Genomic DNA, 24,827 nt, shown 5'->3' with positions numbered 1-24,827 from the left:
AAATTATTACATAAAAATACTATATTTAACAATTTAGATATTGTTACAAAAATGTCTAAACTTATATAAATAAATATGTAATTCCTTCACATTTCTTGTTTTGAATGTTTTAATTTGTTAAGTTTAATATAGTAAGAAGAGCATATAGTTTGCCCTAAATGTCCCATAATATCTAACTTAGTTTTGTTCAAAAAAAGTTATACAACGTTGACTTGGGAGAATGTTGGCAACAGGAATTGCCGTAATTTCAATATGTACCCATGGCATATTCTATGTTTGCGGCAAATTTGAAAGTATGTGCCGTCTGCTACATGTTTAGTCGTCGCATCTAACTTTGCAAGGCCAATTAGGACACAATGAATAATTTAACCGGGGTTTCATAAATACTAATTACATCCAGCTATGCCCATTCATCCTTTATCTTTCGGATCTCGCTGCAGACACGTTTATGCGGCTTCAAATTAAGTTCAGCGTTTTGCCCTAATAGGACGAAAAGAGGACCAGATGAGGCGAAGGCTGTGCACTTCCTATATTCACCGCATTTCATCTTGCTCTTCGTTTGAGCATATTTTTTTTTAATTATTTGTCTTGTTTGTTCTGTACATAATCAATTATATTTACTAGTAATTAACTTTTATTGTTTGCGCTAATTTGCGCAACGCCTGTCTTCGCCGCCGCTGCTGCCGCCGCATTCAAATAACTTTGCTCATCAACAAATTTATATTCCATAATAGGGAACAATGCGGCCAAATGAATTATTCCATCAGCACTATGCTATTCATTAACCATGAACAATGTTCTATTCAATTGTAAAAATAATAATAATTTGATGTGTGCATATTTTTTTGTATCCATAATATTTTATACACCAATATTATTACAATATTATTATTATTTTATATTTATTTTTTACATAATTTAATGAAGTTTAATCAATTACTTATAAAGTTTATTTAGTATAGTGATGAAGATGTTTCAATGAAGACAAACTTTTCTAAAAATATGAAAATAAATTGATGAATTATTCCATAAAACTGAATGAACTATATGAAATAGTTGTGCATCTAATTATGAAATATTCTATATATAAAGTAGTTCTATTTTTTATAAACTAAAAATGTTATATTTTTTAATTTATCAATTTTTGTTTATAAAATTAAAAAACTTGATTAAAGTTTATAAATAAAATTGTAAGAATTTATTACATTATATTTGTTATTTTTCTATATTTTTAAATATATTATCTTGATTTTTGCAATTATGAAACGAATATATTTTTCATTTATTAAACTTTCATTTAGCATTTCTTGAACTGATGATGTATGTATGGTTGTAAGAATGTTGTACAAATTTTCCTTTTTTGCATTTGAAAAATATATGAAGAAATATTGTGTTTTGTAATATATTAAAGCAAGAATCTAAAGTTCTATGTGTATTTATATGATAGAAGCACACAAAAATTATTACAATAAAAATGTATAAATTGAGTGATTTTAGTAATTATTTACTTTTATTAATTTATATATTGGCACCAATTTTGACCAAACGACTCAATTTTTCTGCTTCTGGCCACAATTATGACCAAAAGGGCTATTTACCAATGTTTCAATATTTATCGTATTAAATATTATTTTTTATATAAACAATATTTTAGTAATTAGTTTTTCAACTGGCATTTATTTCTTAAATTTCATTAAATGTCAAAGGTTATATATAAACCTTGGTATATTAGTATTTCAATTTAAAATATTTTAACCCTACAACTATCTAATATATTAAGTATATAATACGTATATTTTTTGCTTGATAACGGATATTGATAATTCATAGTAGAAGTAAACTAATAACACAAACATTGTAATTGCAGTTATATTTCATGTAGAAATTTGGATTAAAATGAAAAGTTTCATAGGAGCCTTGCGCCTTGCTATAAAAGTGAATATTATATAAATATGAAAACAGATTTTCTTGTTGAGCCGAGATTCGCATTTCGAAGCGGCCCACCTCCGCACTTTCATAATAAAACGGTAAATATGGAAATGCAATTCGGCGAAGTAGCTGAAATATTTATATTTAATATCTCAGGTGGCATTCACTTTTCTACCGTAGCAGAGCAATTGCCACCTCTTCCATCCAACCTCTTCCTCTTCCTTATTCCTCGCGCCAATTTTTTCCTTCTCACCATGTATTCGCAGGTCTTTCTCATAACTTGCGAAACTAATTACTGCCTGCCTCTTTGCTCCCTTTAAAGGACTCTCGGGTTCGTTTAGAACTTGTTAAGTGTTCCTCCAAGTTACATTTTTATACCGTTATACTTTCGTTCCTCTTCTTCGGCCCATTTTTTTCTTTCCTGTCCCGATCCTTAAACAAACCTATCTGAAAGATTAAAAACCTGAATTATTTAGCGGCGGCTCCTCCAATATTAATAACTAGGCGACCTGCTCACACTAATGTAATTGCGGTGTCCTAAAACTCTAAAACGACATCCATTTCCATAGTGCAAACATTAAGTATGAGTCTTCGTCATTCTCATTTTATTGCCGCATTAAAAGGCCTCATATAAGGTTTAATTAATTATGCCATTATTTACACACTTAAATCAATTAAAACAAAAAAGTGTTGTTGCAATTATATAAAAAAAATTATTGAGGTGAGCGGTTGAAGGCTGGAGGGATTTTGGCTATATAAGTTTGGAGTAATCGCACCCTTACAGAATCGCCACCTGCGACAGCGGTTTCCCTGTATCATTTTATATTTAATTTTAATAAAACATTTTAATCTCAACTTTAATTCTTATTTATTAGAATTACAATCTATTTCATTTCAAAACTTCTGAATATTAATTAATTAATTGTTAAAATTAATAGTAATTTCTCGAATATTAGGTAAAATAAATAATATTGATCTAAACAAGGGACAGCACAGTCCGGGTTTAATATTATACGGTTTGAAAAAATATATCTTCTCTTTTTGTGAGATTAATTTCTATTTTATTTAGTTCTTTTATTAATCCGGTTTCAAATAGTCCTTTTTTGTATAGAAGAGGAATATTTACATAGGGTCCATGGGTGAAATCGTGGTTTTGTGGGATTCTTACCTCACTAAAACCTCTCCCCTTCTTCGGCAGCATACAAGACCTTTAGTATCTAAAATATCTGCAGTATTTAAAAAACATATGCTCAAGCATGAAGTGCAGGGACATGCCAAAGCATCCATGACCAGATAACGCCTGGTTCAGGTGAAAAGTTATTTCGCCGTGCTTCCTGCTTATCCAGGGCTCTATGGGATTAAAAGTCGACCCCACACGTATCGTTCACACGTCAGTTTTATTCACAATCTTTTCATCAATGTGAACATTGAGTAAATTTAAGATCGCGGTTGACATTAGGTAGGTAATCTTTCCCGGTTGATAATTACCATTATGATGATTTTTATTTGTAGGTTGGCTGTTGTCTTGTTAATTTAAGTAGTATATTGATGCTCTGCGATTCCACTATTTCCTTTTATTGCAAATCTGCTGCTATCCTTAACACTCTCATTGTCCATCGACTTGGCTAAAGGTTCATATGCTGATGAACCTCATTCATTTTACTGTCCATCTGTGATGAACGATGGCCCTATTGCTGCAAGCACCGAGAGGGCTCGCAAAGGGCCTGGCTTGACCAGGATTTGAACCTGCGCCCACTATTCATGGGTAGGGCGACCATTTGCTCAATGAAAAAGTTATATATCGTGAAAAATAATTTAATCATTGTTAAATACATATAGTCCATAAATAAAATGATCTCATAAACGTACAACAAGAGAAGTATAGTTCATACTTAAAGAGTGACTATAATCGTGTAAATAAATGGCGGACATGAATTTTGCAGATTTGGAAAAAATGAAAATGACAACATATCTTTCAATGTGATATTAAGATGTCCCGACTGAACGCCAGATGCTATTCCGTATATAATGTACACATATATATATATATAAAACACCCTTAGCTATAATAAAAGAAAGGAAAGAAATGTACATAATCCAATTTTATTTTGGGCCGCGTAATGCGACACTTGGGATTACGTTAAAAAAAAGCGCGGTATTTTATTTCTGCCCCAGGCCCATAGTTCAACCCAATGGGAAAAATATGTACTACAACGTAAAAAAATGGCAATAGAGGCAAATGCAATAGTGGGTAATTACGTGAAAAAGAATAGTTTATGAAAAGCCGATGTACACGAGTTCATCAAATTACATCGAGTGGACGGAATAAAAAAAATATATATAAACGCTCGCAGAATTAAAAATATGCTATGGCCATTAAATTTACACAAAACTGCACTAAAATAAAATAAAATTGTACATCCTTTTTTATTTCCTGTTTGGTGTTGTTCTTTTTTTGGCGTATTTTTTGTGTTTTAAATGCTATTTAATTATAAAAAATCCTTTTTCATTGTTTTTCAATTTATCAATATAGTACAGTCAATAAGTTGCGAAAATGTCGATGAAGAGGATGTTAGTAGTTTATTGAATAAACAAGATGATGTTTTTTCAGAGAAATATTTATAAGGCCTTATTAACAACCAAAGATTAATAAAATATGTTTAAATTACATTGATTAATTTTTTGTAGTGAAAATAATCCTGATTAAGTAAGAATTGTTAAATAAATAGAAAAAAAAACACAAACATTGAACTTTCAAATGTAATTTAACTTTATAAGTTGAATGTTTATTTAATAAAACTTTTCTTTGTTTGAGAAAAAAATCTTTTCATTTTCTTTACGAAGGACCGTATGGCCATATTATTTTTTTTACCTCTGAAAATGACGTTACATTGTTAATGTTAGTAAGACCAGACTAGGACGCATTAACTACTAAAGTAATACCTATTGTCTAGTTGCATGTTGTTATACCTAATGGGTGCATCATATGAAGCATCTTATGATTTGTATTAAGTTTTCTTTATCTAGCGTTAACCATTAAATTTGTAAAGTATATAATAATGATTACTTTAGATACTTTTATGAATTTTTCTGAATGTGGGTGTTTGCACGAAATCTAAATTGGACTTCTAGATTTATGTTGTGAGAGATATTCGTTTCAATAATAGTTCTTTTAAAATTATTTTCTATCAATGTCCCATTATTAATAATACTGCAAGAAGAGTCACTTTTCATAGCTCTGCATTTATACCAAATCCAACTGAGAATCTTTTGATAGTAGCAATTTTTCAAATGTATTAATTATTATATTGTTAGTATATCCTCAATGCAATTATAATTATACTTTGGTTGAATATGTAGATTTCCAATTGTAGTGGATGAAAACTGAAACGCTGAAAAATATTGTTCACCGTTGCATCGCATCCGCGTATTATTGTATTTGCACACAATAATAAATACCATTGTAGTCTGCTCCTCTTACCACCGTGATCCTCCGCTATAGGAAGCAGCTTGTATGCAAAACGTTGAAAAATCTGATAATAGAATGGAGTTGTGTAATCTTTTTACAGTGCACTAAGAAATCTTTATTTTCAATGCCTCGCAATCCCATTGTTGCCTTATAAGCTCGTTTTTTTTTTGCGTCGGTTCGCTGAGCTCGTTTCCTTTTTACACTTTGTATCCATATTCTCTGGCTGAGTGACGTCATTCATGTCATTCTTTGTTTTGTCGTTGCTTCTACTTTTTCGTCGTTTTTTATTTTATTTTTAAACCTTGTAACGAACGTTGCAGGATGCATAAAATGGTACACTTTAAATAGAACTGCAAAAGCGCTTCATAGTTTGCAATTCATTGAGAATTTAGAACGGAATAAATATTTTAAAAAATATATTTGATTTTTAAATTGTTTTTGTTAATAACTACAATAACAATTATTTTTTTATTGTAGAAAAGATAAATTACCATAACTCTTGCCATAATTTAATACTGGTTTTTGTAGCTGTTATAGTTGATTTGTTTTGGTTACTAAAATGATAAGATTAAATTATTGGAATTATATTTACCTTATTTTACTTCAGATTAGAACTATGGTCTTCTTCAAGTTTTACTATGATGAATCTTAACTAAGACTTTTTTTTGTAGAGGATAGAAAACCTTTTATCTAGTATTGGTACTGTGGGATTATTGCTCACTAAAACATCTCTCTTCTTCCTAAAGAATCTAGAACTAGTATTTCACATGCTATGTTGATTATATTTGTGCACATCTAGCACATCACTTCGATTATTGATATGTGTTAGTGTTGGTCTTCACTACCAACCTCTTCATAGACCTTCTCCAGGCTCAGCTCGTCTTCTAAAATATTGGAAAGCATCCTTGACACGTATCTTATATAATGTTCCAACACTCTGGATTTTCAAACATTGCACCAGTAAAAGTTCTTGGTACTAGAAATCTCCTAAAATCTGTCTACGCCTCATCTTTTATTCTCGCCCATCTGTGGCATCTGAACAAAGTATTCTTAGAACTATCATCTTATCTTTTTTTGCATTCCGTCTCCAGTGCTCTGTTGTAGATTTGCACCTTTATTGTTTCTTTGTATATTGAAGCGTGTATAACATTATAGACTATTCCAAGCAGTGTTTTCTTGCTATCCTTCGGTCCACTGTGGTTCAACATCAGTTTTCTTACAGACTTAATGGCCTCTATTCCTCTACTAGTCACTATCCTGATGTGCTAGGAAAAGTTTGAAGATGGCTTTCTTCGGTGTAATTTATTTGCCTTAAACGCTGTATATAGTTGGTTCTAATCTTGTGTTTGTGTTCAATATTTATTACGTCTAGAATAATATTATATAAATATTTGAAAAATATATAAAGTTCCATATTGGACATCGGGATACAATCACATTCATATTTTTAAACTTTTTAGTTAACAATAAATGCTCAAATATAAATGTATTTTCTGTTGTTATAATTGAAATATTTTTTTTATAAAAAAAATATTTATTTTATTATTTCCAATGGATATATTATACTTTATTAATATAATATTATAAAATAAAATTGAAAATTATTTTTGATACAGTTCTCATTGTTTGTACGAATCAGACGGATGCCAATTAATATCATATTGTAACCCAATATTTCATAATTGTTATAAAAGCGCGTTTTAATCGCTATAAATCCATTGTTTATTTTATAATGTAAAATAGTTAATTTGAAAGCTGTGCTAGCAATGGAACGAGGGGGGGATGGATTGATATGAATGGATGGACACCACCGTCGTAATATCAAGAACGTTGACATTTGATTGACGGGTCAGTTGTCATATTGATTTGCCATGGCTGCATAGCGGAATTAGTGCTACTGGTTCCAAGTCTCGATGGATTATTAAAAGCAACTCAGCCTCAAAGATTGATAAATTGCACAGGACTTGAAACGAGAGGACGCTTATGTCAGGGGTAGCTGCTTGATTAATTAAATTTATAGATTCTCGTCGGCGTATGCTCCCAAGTACAGACTTTATCTATCTATCCTTGTTTGTTGCGTTGCTTTTATCGTGCATTTTCCACCCTTCCTCTTGTTTATTTTCATTATGTTGCTTTTTTTTGTATTATTTTACTTCACCCTTCGTGTCCAATAACTGATTGGTTTTTCATTATTTATGCACGGGATTATCTATTATAATTAAATAGTGATTAATAATATTTGAAAATCCCTGTGCGTCAACAGCAGATATTTATTGTTCCGATTTGATATATTGTAAAGTTGATGCGGGACCATTAATTTTTTAATCCGCGCAATATTTTTTTCCGGCTTGCAAAAATGTGAGCAAACAGCGATAGGCACTGCATTCGCATATTCGGTTTATTGCTATTAATTATGTAAACGTTTGTGTATAAATCAATTGGACCGGATGGAGTTTAATTATTTCGCATTTCGGATGTAGTGAATTTATACGTGCGTGCTGCAATATTTGTTTTGTTTATTTTTATATTTTTGTCGTTCGTTTGTTGAATCCATTCGTCCTGTTGGAATAAATAGGATGTTAAAAATCAGCGGTTCTTTTGATGGAAAGAAGCAGAGAAGCGACTTGCATTTAGCCGGGTGGAAATTTTCAAACAACCCTTTAGCGGATTACGCAACATTCGTAAGCCTCCACCTTAAAGCCAACGCTCCTTAATCTTTACGCTCACCTATTTCTTTCGCCCTTTTCTCTCATCATCGACTATTTTGTGAAGTTCCACTCAAAAGCAGAAATATATAAAGTTTTTTGATTGCAAAGTACAGTATAACCTGTTTTTGTGCTGTCCTCTTTTATGCGATTTTTTTTATACGGTAATTGAAATCCAACCAATTCCAACGGTGTTGGCAACATTGTAATGTGTTATATCAGTGTGCATATGTACAGTCTGCTCAAAGCAGTATGTTAGTCGATTTTGAAGTAATTCATAGCAACAAGATGCGCGTTTTGGATTATCACGAGTACTAGTGAATTATGTATGTGCATTATGAAAATTTCTCCATATGTACAATGAGAAACTAAATGTTTTTATAATATGTAATTTAATTATTTATTTGGTTTGGATGAATTTTCTCATGTATTTCGTAAATCTTTGTAGTACTTTTTAAGTGCGATTTTTTTAATTTTCTATAGTACCTACTTTTTAATATATTGTTTTATTTACGGTCTATGGCAGCGATGGCTGAGAAGAGGATCAACATTTTATTCATTTTTTTAGTAGTACTTCATGGGTCACTTAGTCACAGACATCACTTGGAAAGAGGAGAGAATAAAATGGTTAAAAACTGGTTATTATGATATAAAAATAAGTTTATAAAAATCAACGCATGGATCATTTAAATAGCCTGCGTAGGTCAGTGTCTGACCCGTGGGTCATAGGTTTGCCATCACTAATTTAGGGAGTCTAGAGGTCCGCATGTAGCATTAAAATTGATATTATTACTAGTGAATACAATTTCTCATCAAGAGAGCCGCATGTGGCTCCAGAGCCAGGTGATCCCGACCCATATTTTTTATTAATTACATCTTGGAATAAAATTTATAATATTCATTAAAACATTTATGATCACTGTATAGTTTGGGTATAATTGGAAAGTTTATATAATTAATTAAAAACAATAAACATACAATGCACTGTTTCCTTCCAAAACGTTCTGTAAACAGTAAAACATCGCGTTTTAAAAGTTTTTTTCTATTTGCCTATGTTTAAGTTAATTTGTGTTAAATCAGCTTAGGTTAACACATATATTTTTCCCGAACTGAGTATTCAGTATATTCAAGTGTTGGCTATTAGCAAATAGCAATAACACTGGCAATGCAAACATGACTTTGGAATAGTTTTGAGAGTCCTTATCAGCGGACTGTTAAACGTTGAAAACTGTTAGGACTTCCCCCTTTTCTCCTCGTTCCCTTTCCCCGTATAGCCATGCATTTGTTGGTACGCTATCCCCCGATATCAACTAAAACATCCCCTTTACTGCCGCACTAAATCGACAGGCAAATTTCTCTTATACAAATACCCCCGACGTAACCGGCTTTTCAGACTATAAATATCTCAATAATACAAACTATTTATATTGAATTTATATGGATTCATATATTATAGGTATTTGTGTGTCCGTAAAATTAATTCGTGACACAGTTGGGACATTTTGGAATGAATTTCAGTATTTCAGCCGTTCGAATTGAGTTGATGCTGTCCATTTAATTTGCCGTACGTGATTGGCGGGTTTTCCATTAGCAACATCATTGTTAATTACATTCATTGTTTAAATATACAAAATTTGTAAAATTATAAAGAAGAAATTTAAGTAAGTTTCAATCTAGATAAATCATTCTAAATGCAAAAAAAAAACAAAAAGCAGAAAAGTAATTTTGTTTTTAAATAATTTCACAATTTTATAAAATACCTCGCATAGTCCGGGTTTTTCAGATTCACTAAAATCTCCGAATGTTTGAAACCGGAGTAATCACGAACCATAATTTATGTATAAAAAAATGTATATTAATTGTTTAGAATTGTTGTATATATAAATATTATTTAGAAAATTAACTGCGAAATTATGTACTCTGAATATAATTATAACGCTTATTAGCATTGCGGTTTTCGAAACTCATATAAACTGTGCGGAGCTGTGCATACGCAAATTCGATTTAAATTCTCTGCAGAATTGGTGCAAATGTTATTGCAACTTGTTCTTTAAGAAACGACATCACTTGGATTGTACTATTACGATAACTGTTAAAAAGCGAATCAGATGCATGCATTTATTATGAGAGTTTCCATGTATATCAGAGTATTACACTCGGGCGTTAACAATCCGTTTCAATTCGCTGCTTCGATCGAGACTGGAATAATAATAAAATGGTCTTCATCTGCTGCACCATTTTAAATTTGTTATTGAATGAAACTCATGTATTTCGCAAATCGTAAGACATTATTACATGTATATTCGATGCGCGTATACTTTTGCATGTTGTATAATTTAAATTTATTTCATTGTTTGAAACGAAATTATAAGACAATTCTACAACTGTCTACTATTTTCTTTGATATTTTTTTATCTATTAAGGTGAGTATACACTGTTCGCGATATCGTACAACACACACATATTATGGTTATCATGCGTAGTGAAAAAGTGTTTTTGAATTTGGATCACATGATTTTTTTTATAAAAGCAAAACTAGAGTAAAGATTTGTTAAATTTGTTTGTTCATTAACAAAATGATATAATTTATTTAAAAAAAAAATATTATCGAAGATAATAAAAGATGTGAAAATTGTCAATCGCTCCAATCAAATTAACTGGATGAAATAATGGATGTTTTGGATGAAGGACCAAGTTGCACGGGTTAATTTGAAGAAATAGTTTGGGGTTTCAAGACGGCGTTTATTATCTACTTATCATACATTACTAATGACACTATGATACTTAGAATTAGATCATCGTACTCTACATTACTTAATACAATATTCTGTTTTCCGATGTAGCTTTTCTAGACAACTTCTGTTTATAGACATTATTACGCTTAAACTATGGGCCATTGATATAATTTTAGTTATCTTAAATATAACGTACTTTTTTATTACTCCCTATGTACTGTACCATTTCTTAATAATTGATTACCGGAAAACAAGAGTACTCCATCCAACCGCCGCTTAATCCTCAAAGTTATTTTATCAGTTAACTTTACATCAGGCAAACTATGTTTGTCAGTCAAGTTCCGATAATGAACTTATTTTTAAGTCTAAAACAAAAAGTTTGGTAAATATTTATATTTCTCCATAATTTTTTTCAAATATATTATAGTAAATATTTATAAACAAAAATAAATACAACAAATTTAAATAGCTTTCTGTTACCGAAACTATTTTTACTTTTTATTGGCTCCATTTGGGCAAAAGAGTTTTTAATTTCTTATAATTATGTAATAATAATAATTTAAAAAAATTAAGTTAAATAATCTGATTTTGAACATATTTAATAACAATAACTCTAATTGTCTGTATAATCGGTTCCGCCAATAACCCGCACAAAAAGAGACTGTATAAATGAAAATAATATAAATAAATTAGTGTACTATTTTCTTTATTAGTTTGATGTATGAGAATGCTGAATTACTGCATATATATACACATCTTTTGATATCATAAAAAAACAGTTAATGCATTTATGAAATTTATTTGATTTTTATAGATTGAATATAATCAAATATAAAGTATTTTAATTAAAATTTTATCGCTGCAAAAATTGAAATTAATTAATAAATTATATAAATAAAACCACTACAGATATGACAATGCGACAAATAATCATATCCATATTATATATATATATACATAAAGTAATACCTCGCATAGACCGTGTAATTGATTCGGACAATATCTCGTACTATTTGAAACCGGAATATTTGAGGAACTAAATGAAGCATTAAAATAAGACTTGATTGTATAAGATGAAAAATCAATAATTTAATTAAAATCTAGTTTATTTAAAGAGTTTCAAACCGGTCTATAGTTAATGCGGACTAATCGAAGCCGGACTATGAAAGATTTCCATCGTATAATATAGTACTTTCACTACATGACTTTGCTCTAACACGATTAAAAAGATTGAATGGATTCCTCTCACTCAACAGTGTGTTAAGCACATATTACATTTGGAAGGTAACCACCGTGTTGTATGAGCGATATATGAAACTTCAAATATTTGAATATACCGTTAAACTGTATTGTATTTTATCGTTCAAGGTAGAAAAAATATGTAAAAACGAATTCATAAATTTGCAGAATAAATCAGACTGTTTTATTACATTTTGTTTCTTGCAGCGGATCCAGGCGCAAAGATTAAGTAAAGGCATTACGACCTTTATAACGTTTTTATTACATATTTTTTTTTTGCTGCTGCTGTTGTTCCATGCTTGGTCGCTGTGACAATAAAATCAGTACATTTTATTGCAATGCTGAAAAGCTAATTTTCAACGGGTTCCTTTTGTTTTTTATTGCAGGATTATGTGGCTCGGCCTTAGGAATGGAATCGGGGGCCATCAAGGACTCCGCAATAACGGCCAGCTCGGCGTACGATTCCGGTAGCGTAGGGCCCCAACACGGAAGGTATAAATTATCCTGCATGTTTGCCAGTATGTTCCTCCATCCGTTCCAAATTCGGCACACAACTAATCTTAATCAATAACATAACATTATTCATATGCAAATACAACAACACTGAATTGAAAACATAATCGGGTAATTATAGTAATAATTAGTTCCATGGTTATTGTACATAAGCACAGGTGGATGTTCTCTTGCTTTTAACATGTAATATGCTATATCAGATTTACATCCCAATTATGTTATACGTAACCCAAAGTCTTGCTATATTGAATATCCAGAACACTATCTGTTTCAGACAATAGACTAGCGCAAATTACATAATATACTTCATTAAATAATTTATCGAGGACATTAATCTTACTTAATTATTATTATATCCATTAATATAGTAACTATTATAATAAACAAAATTTATTGTATGCAGTAACAATATTAAAAATTAATATTTTATTTAACTTTTAATCATTAATTCTAAATAAATAACTTATATTCAATCATTTTATATTCATTATTAATAATCAAAACAATTAATTTACAATATGCTACAAATTAATTTTATTGCGTTACTAACGTGAATGAAATAATTTATTAATTTTACACGTGAATTATTCAAAAATAAATTTTGTAATAATAATTAATTATTAAACATACAAGAATTAGCTTAAAATAATATTAAATAATGTACAAAATGTCTGCATGTGAAAAAGTATAAAAACGTTGTAATATATTCTAGGATTTATATATTGGAATTTTGTGAGATATTCGATTGTAGATTCAAATTAAATTTCACGCCAAGTCAATCAGACAATATTAATAATACTGGAAAGCACTTTAGACCTGTGAGATTCGAAGTCATGATGTATCATTGCATACATCAAAGACAGCAATAATACAATTCTCCTATTCACTGAACGTTTATTTGTTACATGTGTTCTGTTTAATGAAAAATAGAAATAACTTTTACAGTACGATTTATCGGTTCCGCCAATATCCCGCATTATGTGAAACCTGGCAAATCTAGGGATTTACAAAAGAATGATGATTTACAAATAAAAATTAATTTTGAGAACTAATTTTGTAAAATTTATTTTTTAATTATTGAATTAAAATTTAGTTTGTTTTGAGATTTTCAAACTACATTCATATAGTGAAACTGTACTGATCAAAGTTACACTATGCTTGGTATTAGTATAAAAAGAAATATGTATATATTTGTCTAATATTTAGATACAATTTCCTTTACGTCATTTAAATTTTAATTCAGATTTTATATTTTATTGACAACTCGCACATCTTGTAAAAATAAACATAAAAAAGTAACTGATTTAAGTCAATATACATTAATAATCTATAGCTCTTTGTAATATTTTTCCTATTTCATTATTATGGTTACATAAATATCTTTCGTAATGTTTCTGAACGGTCGAGGTACTGGGCCGTCCAAGGAACATTAAATTATTTCCATTTTATTTTAACTAGAATCTGTGAGTTAAATATTACATCACTTTATATTCATATTTTTTGGTGTAACTGTATGAACGTTTTTACATTTAAAAAGGCGGGAGTAACATCCAAGTATATGAGGTGGTAGTAGTACATATAAGTACCATTAACGCAAATGTATACCCCTCAATATAACCTGATAAAATTCCCTTAATCTTGACATTAAACTGAGTGGTACATATATGTATCAGTAGTGGTAAAGTCAGATAAACCTAAGGTCCAATTGATTTCCATCAGATATAGTAAAATTTCTAATTTATATCATTGAATAAAGCATTTATGTTAATACAGTTTTAATAAGTAATATTGATATATTTGTTATTATTACAATTGTTTGCAAAAGTTCTTAAGTGTTAGACAAAATAATTATGCTATGGAATGGTATTTAATCTTTATAATGAACCAAATATTATTATCCATGTAATTATTTTCGTAAGCTGTAAAATTTAAATATACATTCATTTTTAAAATTGCTTATTTATGGTAGTAAATTAATATATAGTTGATAATGTTTTAAATTTAAAAAGAACATTTAATTGGACTAAAATATAAAAAATAATTTCTAGTTTTTCAAAGTTGTTATAGTTTGGGTACTTTTTGACACTTGCCCGGCACTTCCACCATAAATTATATACTACTAATTACCAAGGAATATTTCTATATATATCCAATGAAGTGATTAGCAAAAGCGTATTAAGTTTTATTAAAAGTTTAATATATTAACAATCAAATAGAAATCAATTTTATTTATTGATAAACAAGTAAATTAACAAATATGAAACAACTAAATTATATTAACAAAATTATAATCAAAAAATCGACCAGTCTTGGTAAAACACTTTTTAGATATGCAGATCTAGTACATAGTATTTGTTGTCAAAATTGACAATAAAGAATACCGAAAAACCGTAATAGAAGTCTTAATTATGACTTTACATAAGATATTTTTTAACTTATTTTAAAATTGGAAGGTAAATTAAAATTTTATATTATTATTACAAATATATTTTATAAAAACAATTTAAATACATCATTTCCTGGCAATGCTAAAAGTGTTTTTTTTTCTATGAAAAAAATGTCATGTGAAAAAATGTATTTCCCTTATGCAATCGATAGTTCCCTTGGCCTTAAGTCACTTAAATTTCAAGTAGATCCTGAAATGCTTTTAGCGGAATGTATTTCCATCGTTTCATTCTATCATCGTTTGGACATTTTACGATTTTACCTGTACCGTGAGGGTGAACGGCAAAACGCAAGCCCTACGAATGTAGTATACAGTTATTCCTTTTTTTGCCTCTACCGGCCTTTTTTATTCACGTAGTGCGTACTTTTTTTTACCGCCACGAAACCGTACGTTCCACCCCTAAAACTAAACGTAACTGAATTCGGAGATAGCAGATACAAGTCATATTGTTTGCAAGGTTCTGTGTGCGTCTGTCTGTGTTTGTATTTTATGTGCAGTAAATCGCGTTTAATGCGAAACGGTTTTTAGCTATTTCGAATTTGCTTTCGCAATTACGATGGTTGCCCACAGCCGTTGATGTAAAATGTATATTTTTGCCGGCTATCAAAGAGTAATTATCAGTGTTCTATTTTGTTTTGTCCGTTTCCCGCAGATTCCGCAATTGTACCACTATGGTTCCCTCGGTATATGCGGGTGTTTGTATCTATCTGTGTATGTGTTAGTAGTAATAGCTGCATATATGTGTTTGTGTGCATATATGTATCCAGATGTTTTGTATTGATGAATAAAAAAAAAGTACAGAGCTTCGGTTGGAAACTTTTACAGTAGCTTCTCTCTCCAAAAACCCCAGGTCTCTGTCGAACAACAAACAAATGAAAAAAGAACAACTATATATATGGAATAAAAGCCTCAAGGCAAGCAAACAGAAAATATAAAGTTTTCGATTATATTAGAAAGTACATAATTGGAGTACATTTTCTAAAAAAATATGTGTGATAACTAAAAGCATAAAATACATAACAACACATTGTCCTACTTGGAAATTAAATTTATATTGTAATAACTTATAAATCTAGGAGAAATGAATTAAACAATATAAGGAATGATTTCTAAATCATTAAAATACAATTCACCTTTTATAAAGATATTTAATAAAGAAATTAAAAATCCAGGAATAGAAAGATTTCAGTGAAAATGGGATAGAGAAAGAAACACAAAGTGATATTTTTTACTATTTCATAACAAGTTTTATAAATTGTAGACAAGTGTTTATATGAACTAAGAAAATATATGTTGTAACTATTTATTAATATTAAATAATATAATTTCATAATTATAGAAACTGTTATAAAATCTGTCGAATTATTATTATAAGTTACATTGAAGATTATAAATATAAAAAAATACTTTATATTGATAATGTGATGTAGAGTAGTTTTTAAACATTTTTGCTGCAAGACCCAACATAGTTCTTTTTTGTGATATAATTATTTATAATATAAAATTATTGACAATTATAATATCAAATTTATGAGTAATAGATGTTTTATAATTAAATGTTAACATTTTGAAATTTATACAATAAACTAATTTTATTGAGATTTTATAAAATAGAGATGAGTATGAAAACTATATTAAATATTTAATGAATTTAGTACGAATATAGACTAGAAATAAAAAAATATTTAAAATCTATATCAGTCAGCGATTTCGTATATATGTAAAGAAGTTTACCGTTCCCGATTTTATGGAACTAGGAATTAAAATTATAACTTCCCTTTAAGGATAGTACAAAGGAGATTAATAAAATCTCCTTTGAAGATTGACGCGCATTAGAGAGATTTGCGCTTAATAATAAAGTCGCTTAGCGCATTTCACGAAATATTCTTATTATTTTTTTAATTGCTATTAAATGTTTTGTGAGCTTAGAACATTGAGATATTGCTGTTAAAATGAATAAGTACATTAATGAATTGTTCACTATACATTTTGACTTTAGCAAAAATTAATTCAAAGAAAATAATGCACGGAAAAATGTAACTATTTTTACAATTAGATCTATAATACTATCAATACAAATAAATAATATACATATTTGGAGATTCAAAAGGAACCTAAACAGTTTTACCAAAAAAGATCAACTGAATCTTCCGTCTGTCCTGAAAAAATATAAAAATATAATCCATTCTTCACTCTCACAAATGTATTTTTTTAAACATTATTTATATATACAAATAGAAAACAGAATTCTTAATTTAATTTTTATTTATTTACACATCTTTACTGGCTCTAATTTAGGTCAAAAAGCTATCTAATCTTGGAAATAAATTTATAATATTTGCTTCTGAAAACAGCGAATTATTATACTTAACTATTAAGCTGATCAGCGAACGATGTGCAAACAAAAAAAAATATCCGAAGGCCCCAATCTGTCGTGGGCCCCTAAAGATTTTTAGTCGAGAGCATCCAAAAGTCGTGGGGCCCCAAACAGTACTATATGAGGGCCCTCAAATAAACTTAGTTTAGCCTAAAGTTAACAAATTCCCAAAAAAGCTAGCTTAAAATTATTATTATTAGATAATATTTTGCTATTTAAATCAGTATTTTATTGATTTTCAGATAATTACAAATGTTATTTCAATTATACTTAATAGGTAATATGTAATTGTCCTTGAGCGAATGCAAAATCGTTGTTTCAAACATGAAATATATAATTGGAAAAGCCATTCGTAACAAAAATTTAGTTGATTTTTAATTTACGATTGCATAATATTTTCGCAATGCATTAGCGGCGCGGCCTGCCGGGGGCCGCGCGTCATATATCAAATATTTAACGATTCTCATAATAATTCATCTGCAACTGTGGTGGATTAATGTTCGTCGAATTACTCGGTAACGATCTACTAAATATTTCGTGCAATTTTCCGAATGCAAAGAGCACCCTCCGCTGCGGGAGGCAGCTCACAAATGAAGTGAGGTGCATGCTTTCGCAACCACATTTCACTAGAATTCAACGGCCGGACAAAACACTTGCACAAAGCTACATAATTTGCATTCAAATAATTTCAATTAGTGTTTCAAGAATTCCATCTAATTACAATACCGACATGAATATTAATTATACTAAAATATATACCTTTATATTTGCATTTTAATTAACTTCTAATTTAATTACGTTCGTCAACATGTGCTCGGAGAAATTTATAATATTAATTTATATAAAATTGAATAATAAAAATACAGAAAATATTCAATAGTATAATAAAAATGTAGACCAAAATTTAATTCAGATTAATTTATTTTCTCACGCCGTACATCCAGGGCCGTCTTATCCATTAGAGCTCATAACAATTTTTGGGGCCTACGAGGCTGATTCCACATGATTTTCTGGCACACGAAAATTAATTGAATTACAATTCAAGAATAGATACTGAACTTAAAGTTAAGTTGCCAAATTGCTCAAATTGGACACATCAATATTGAACCAATATTTTGTTCGGAAACCGAGGAGTTTGAGATGTAAATCCATTAATGGAACAAATCAAATACATATGTATATAATAAAAATACTTTTAAGCAGATATAGCCAAATAAACATATAATTAATTATATAGACAAATACGTACATTATCATTTCAACTAATTATGGTTATGCCCTTCATATTAATTATAGTTGCATAATAATATCATATCTCAAAATTAGAAAATTATTCTGGATTAAAATTAATAATATAAACTACGTTTATTTCTATATGTCTATCTGTTAATTATTAGTAATTGATAATTGTATTAATATTTGTAGTAAGGAATGTTTCTTAATAATACAGATAAAGTTATTTAAAAGATTCAAGTTACAAGTACAGTAAGATTTCGTTTAACGTTAATTTGATATTTCACTCTACTCTCATTTTATCTATTTACTATGTGTTAATATACTACATATTGTCCGTCTTAATCAAAATAACTTTATTCGACATATTGTATATGAAAGTACTAGGTATTAACTACAGGTATTTGTATTTCATTTTTTTATCGTGGAAGAAAATAAATAGTTTTAATTGAACATTATCAAATTCTGAATATTGGACAATTCCATAAAACTTAAATTCATATATTTGTGACTAGAAAGGTCTTATTATTTATTTTCAATTTTTATTGGCTCCATTTTGCACCAAAAGCATAATCTTTTCAGGTGTACTTAATTACAATTATGTAAAAACAAAGCAGATCGTACAGCAGATTATACACATTCATCAATTCTTATTATATTTAGGCTTCCCAATATTTCAATTATTATTAAGTTACTAAAAAAATAATCAAAGTGATCTAATGTAACAAATATAGTGACATTATTCTGAAATGTGTAACAGTATAATATGAATGGCTGATAATATCTATATTATATTCATTTCTTTCTGTCTTTTCCACCATGCAGACTTCGAAATGATAAAAACGGTGGAGCCTGGTGTCCGAGACAGATGGTTTCACGCGATGCCAAGGAATATTTGGAGATCAGCCTGGATGGATTGTATGTGATAACAGCTGGAAAGACGCAGGGGCGCTTCGGGAATGGACAAGGTCAGGAATATGCCGAGGAATATATGATAGAATATTGGCGTCCCGGATTCGCAAAGTGGATCAGATGGAAAAATCGAGATGGCAAAGAGGTGAGTACCGATTTGATTCATTCCCTCGTCATGCCTTCCCTATATTCCACCATATACACTACACTACTACTCCTGTCTGAGACTACTTCCAACCGTGCGGCTCTCCTCAAAGCAGCTAATAGACGTGCCCTTCCGCCCGACTAATTCGCCAGTTAATTAAAGTTGTTGCATAAGTTTAATAGTTTCTACAGTTGCATGTTTTACATGCCGCGCGCGAGAGCAATTGCAATTTCCATACTGTAATTGTTTATCCATCTAACGAATTAATTATTCGGACTGTTTATTTCCACGCCATTAAGTTCCTCGGGGCAATTTCAAATTCGTGCCACGTAAATCTTACATTCTCTACCAATCTTGAAACCTATTTTTTCAGTGTCTTTCGTTTCGTACTTAAATAGATCGAATTAAATAAAACTAAAGTATCAATTAAATACATTTTAATTATCAAATATCAAATTTTATAGAAATTAATGAAATGTTTTCGTTTTGAGTATTGAGTTTTATTAAATATTCAAAAAATAATCAAACGAATGAAATTCACAATGTTTACATGTTTTTTTTTCTTGGATAAAAGCAAATTCCAAATGAAAAATATATTTGAAATGTACGTTTGAACAAAGGTTGTGAATAGGCTTTTGATGTAATTCAAGTGACCTAAACAGAAAAAAACTGGAATAAAATAAAATATAATCAAATGTGATAATTTATCCAGTTATATATTTATTTTTTTTTCAGTTGTGAAGAAATACATTTTCTGTTGGTTTAATGAGAACGAAATAAAGCTACTAAAATAATTGCTGGTAATTAGTCCGCAAATAGACCTTAAACACATTTGACGTATCCGGAATTTACGACGACGAACATTAAAAATATAATTAATGTAATTTATGGTGTCGCATGTACTTGTTTTTAATTATCCCTCCCGGCAGTTATTCTTATCACTAATATATGGACTCGAAAAGCGAAAAAAAAACACAAGAGTAATGTTAACCTAATTCAAATAAATGTTGAGATTTCCATAACATGAATCTAAACGGTTTCGAAGTTATTGCATCACGGAAAACATAATTTAATAATAGTATATTTAAGTAACAGGCAAAAGGCGGAATTAATTATTGTATACATTTTTTTATTTGTTTTCCAACTATGGAATATTGAATTTCGATGTTCCTTAAGGAAAGTTTTTTTTATAAATATTATTATTCGTGATTATATTTATAATTTTTATTAATTCAAAAAGTCTACACTCTTTGTCTCATATATGTTCATAAGTCCATCAATAATTTGGATTTTATAGTTATCCACTATTATGAAAAATATTGCTACAAATGAATAATTTCTTGAAATCATCGTCAAGGAGTCTCTCAATCAACTCTAATGGGTGTTCTATCCTCCATACTCTCCGGACCTTACGCCAATAGATTATCACCTTTTCCGTTCCATGTCGAATCAAACGAAGTGTTACTCTGGCCAACGATGAAGACTGAATAGTATAATTTGTTGCAATAAATGTTATTATTATGAACATAGATAGTATGGAATAAACACTGAAAACATAAATTGTGTTCTTTATTAGTAGAAAAGTTGGTGGATCCATAAGAATTTCACTTTTCTATAGAGATCTCATTCATATAACATGCATATCTACTACTCATATTGAAAATATAGATAATCATGAATTAATTGTATTTAAATTTCAGGTAATAATAATAAAAATGATATTTGCATGTATTTTTACATTAATGAATGGAATTAAACATAGATGAAATTTAACAATAAAAAATATTTTTTTAATGGTCGAAAATGATACATTATAGAATATATTATTACAAATAAATGTAGACAAATTGCATTCGTTTTTCACAATATAGAATTTTAGAAAAATGGTTTGAATTTATGGCATGTAGCCGGTCATATCACGGATCATGCATCTTCCTGCTTCCGAAGAGTTTGTGCGTGTTTGCCCGAGAGTATGTGAGTGTGAGAGAGAGATATACAGAGAAAACGAAATATGAATGGAAAAAAGGTAGAATCATCAATCAATTGAAGCGTATCGTTGGGAATCCCCATGCAGTTGGTCGGGTATAAAATATTTGCCAATCAACTTATTCCTTGCGGAACGCGTTCCTATGCAGAAATGACTTTTTAAATGCCCATACATTTCGGACTGGCCCCTCCCAGGGCATGGCTCGGGCCGTTCGCGTTTTGGGGCAGGGGATGGTAGAGGCGGTGGAGCGCAATCCGCCTCCCCCCGCGGAACCTCCACGCTCTGTGCGATACGCGAATTCCACCGGAATAATTTGAACCGATTATTCGACGGCACATGTGTGAATTTTACAATCGGAACACGTGAACCCTGACGGAAACGGCCCCTCGAATCTGACACTCGGTCACGTCCCGCGGAATAGGGAATACCAATTTGAATACCAATTGCCAAAATCTCTTATACACACCTGTATTCCGCATTTCTGTAATTAAGATGTATACAAGCCATCACAAATGGGACAGGGTGAGGTGGTATGAGAGGGGGGTGGCTTCCAAAAGGTGCGCTCCACACGCGAGATTTCAATCCTGAGAATTATATTACAAGTTCCTCCTTTTATATTACAACCCTGTAATGAATGCGTGAGTGGAATTAATACGTTATCATATAATTTTGAATTAATTGTAAGCGTGTTCCTAAAAATAATGACAGGTATAGTATATGTTTCAGACATAATCAACAAAAAAAAGTATTTTTAAATTAATTCAATGTTTACTACTACTGTTTAATTTTTGATTTTCTTACATTAACTCAGTTTTTTTTCACTTTTTTGTTATTCTAAGTGAATCTAATATCGAATAACCTAGCTGTCTGTCACCTTGCATATATTGGAGAAGACATATATTATTAATTTATTTTCAAAGAAAGAAATGGTTCCTTTATTTCATCATGTATATACTGGATAACTAACCTATTAACCAAACAAAACATTCTCGTAGTATTTAGTTGTGAGAAAAAAAAAGGAATTTACTAGAACTTCAATGGTTAATCATGCAGTACCAGGTTTTCAAATCTTTGCTGTGACTATTATATTTTATTGATAAGATTATAAATTACAACTTTGTTTCCACTATATTAGTAACTATGGTCAGTAGCCTTAATATTTCCCAAAGTGTGGTACACGTACCCCCTGGGGGATGGGAAGAGTATTATGGGACTATGTGCAGCACCGGGTTTTGGCTGTGCATACAAGCTCCTTTCTTTTTTCAATTACAATCATATAAAATAAGAAAAAAAACTTCGTTACTTCATCGATATTGCGAATTTCACTGATATTGCGAATTTTGAAATTTTTTTGGCGTTTGTTAAATACCATAAAGATAAAGAAATTCAAGTCGACTTTTTATTTTGCTATTATCAGAAGATATATTTAATACAAAAATATGTCAGATGGCGAATGTTTGGGAAAGACTACCTAAGACAATGATTAACGTGCCTAGATGCTCCTGGCTGTTGGATACCCAAAACATTTACCTATAGTATTTTAAATAAATTTATTTATTTAAATATTGTTTTTAGTATTTTTTGGCAAGGGTTCCCAACTATCCTTAATGCGCCACTGGCCAATCTGTTGTGACATAGCCTTTCTATGTTATAATAAATATAATAATGCAAATATATTCTGTAAAAAAGCTTCTAATATATGAGCAAAAAAATATAGCAAGAAAATGTTGTTTTGCATATAAAATATTTATTGTATAGAAATAAATATGAATTTTGTACATATTTTTATAAAAACTGCTAAAATATGAGAAAAAAATAAGCAAATTAACTAATAAATATCTGTATATATGAAATATGTTATTTTTAATAAGTTCACTATTCTCATTTTGGATTTAGCAAGTTTAGTTCCATTTGGAAGGTGACGTCATGCATATCGTTTACTTTCTTCGCCTTCTTACGTTTCCTCTTCAATTTTCTCATCCTTTCCAAATAAATTCGTTTCAATTTGTTTTGCCTCGTCTTCAGTTAATTTATCCTCCGTTCTCTTGTTTTCTCTTTTGCTCTTATCTTTGTTATTAGCACGAGCCTTCCCTTCCAAGATTATTTTATCCGTTTTCATTCACATACCCTTGCAACTTTTGTCGTTTTTTGCATTAAATCAATTTGCAAATCAATCTGTTTCACTACCTTCCTCCATTTTTATTATTAATACAACTTTTTCCTGTTTGCTTTTGCCTCCTGCGATTTATCTAAATTTCCGTGGCATTTCCAAATGTATTCTTGAATGATAAAGTTTAAGAAGCTATTGACCTATTCCATAGGTATCCCTCCATAATTTGTCTATGAATTAGATGATTTGTGTCTTAATTATTGTGTGCACTTTCAAATCCATGTTGTTAACCAACAACAATAATTTTACCATCAACCTTACTCCCAAATCAACTTTGTCTTTGATTGAAATAATTTGATTGTGTTTGATTATTGGTACTTCGGCTGAAGTTGCTCCTAGGAATGTCTGCGATAAACTGTGCCAAACGAAGCGCTTAATTTAGAGTTGTTCGCTCTCTTCTGCATTTACATCTGCAGAATTTGAAGGTGAGCTCAAAAAAGAACATATCGCTCATATAATTTTGAGCACAATGGATAATTAGATGAACATCGCCAATTTGATCAAGGCAAAAGTTTAAATGTAAACAGGTGAACTATAGAGGAAATTTATATCTGCCCGATGACATTCGATGATTTCAGAGGTATCATCAAGGTATTCGATGCAAACAAGTTACCTTCTTGGAAGACCATTGGCCAATGCTATCGGTGCCAAAAATGGGGTCAATCGCAGAAAAGATGCAGGGCCATACTAAAATGCATTAATTGTTTCTTCTTCGAGTACACTAAGAATGCTAAACTAAACGCAAAGTGCCTTCACCCTGTCAGTTACAAAATCAAGTTACAGAATAGCTACTGGCAAACTAGAGTTCGAACGCACAGCAGAAGAACACTTTCTTCGACGGGCGCACTTGCGCTCAAGTAGCAAATATGCCATAACCCGGCAGATGTAGAAATCTTCCCAACAACCAACGGCACAACAATACCAACCGCAGATTAGAAATCACAGACCACCGGAAACTACAACAAAT

General features: G+C 30.2%; 1 protein-coding gene across 3 annotated transcripts in view; it reads left to right on the top strand.

Annotated features, from left to right (window-relative positions):
* The window catches only part of LOC108560458 (discoidin domain-containing receptor 2), a 150,347-nt gene that overhangs the window by 75,556 nt on the left and 49,964 nt on the right, over positions 1–24,827 (top strand). For all 3 annotated transcript variants that reach the window (XM_017918014.1, XM_017918012.1, XM_017918013.1), the window contains exons 3-4: positions 12,464–12,569; positions 19,472–19,703. In XM_017918014.1, coding sequence (XP_017773503.1) covers positions 12,464–12,569; positions 19,472–19,703 — 338 coding nt within the window. The remainder of the gene's footprint in view (positions 1–12,463; positions 12,570–19,471; positions 19,704–24,827) is intronic.

The sequence above is a fragment of the Nicrophorus vespilloides genome, unplaced genomic scaffold, assembly GCF_001412225.1.
Source record: "Nicrophorus vespilloides isolate i.1.1-1 unplaced genomic scaffold, Nicve_v1.0, whole genome shotgun sequence".
NCBI lineage: Eukaryota > Metazoa > Arthropoda > Insecta > Coleoptera > Silphidae > Nicrophorus > Nicrophorus vespilloides.
This window is presented reverse-complemented; position numbering and strand designations above follow the sequence as displayed.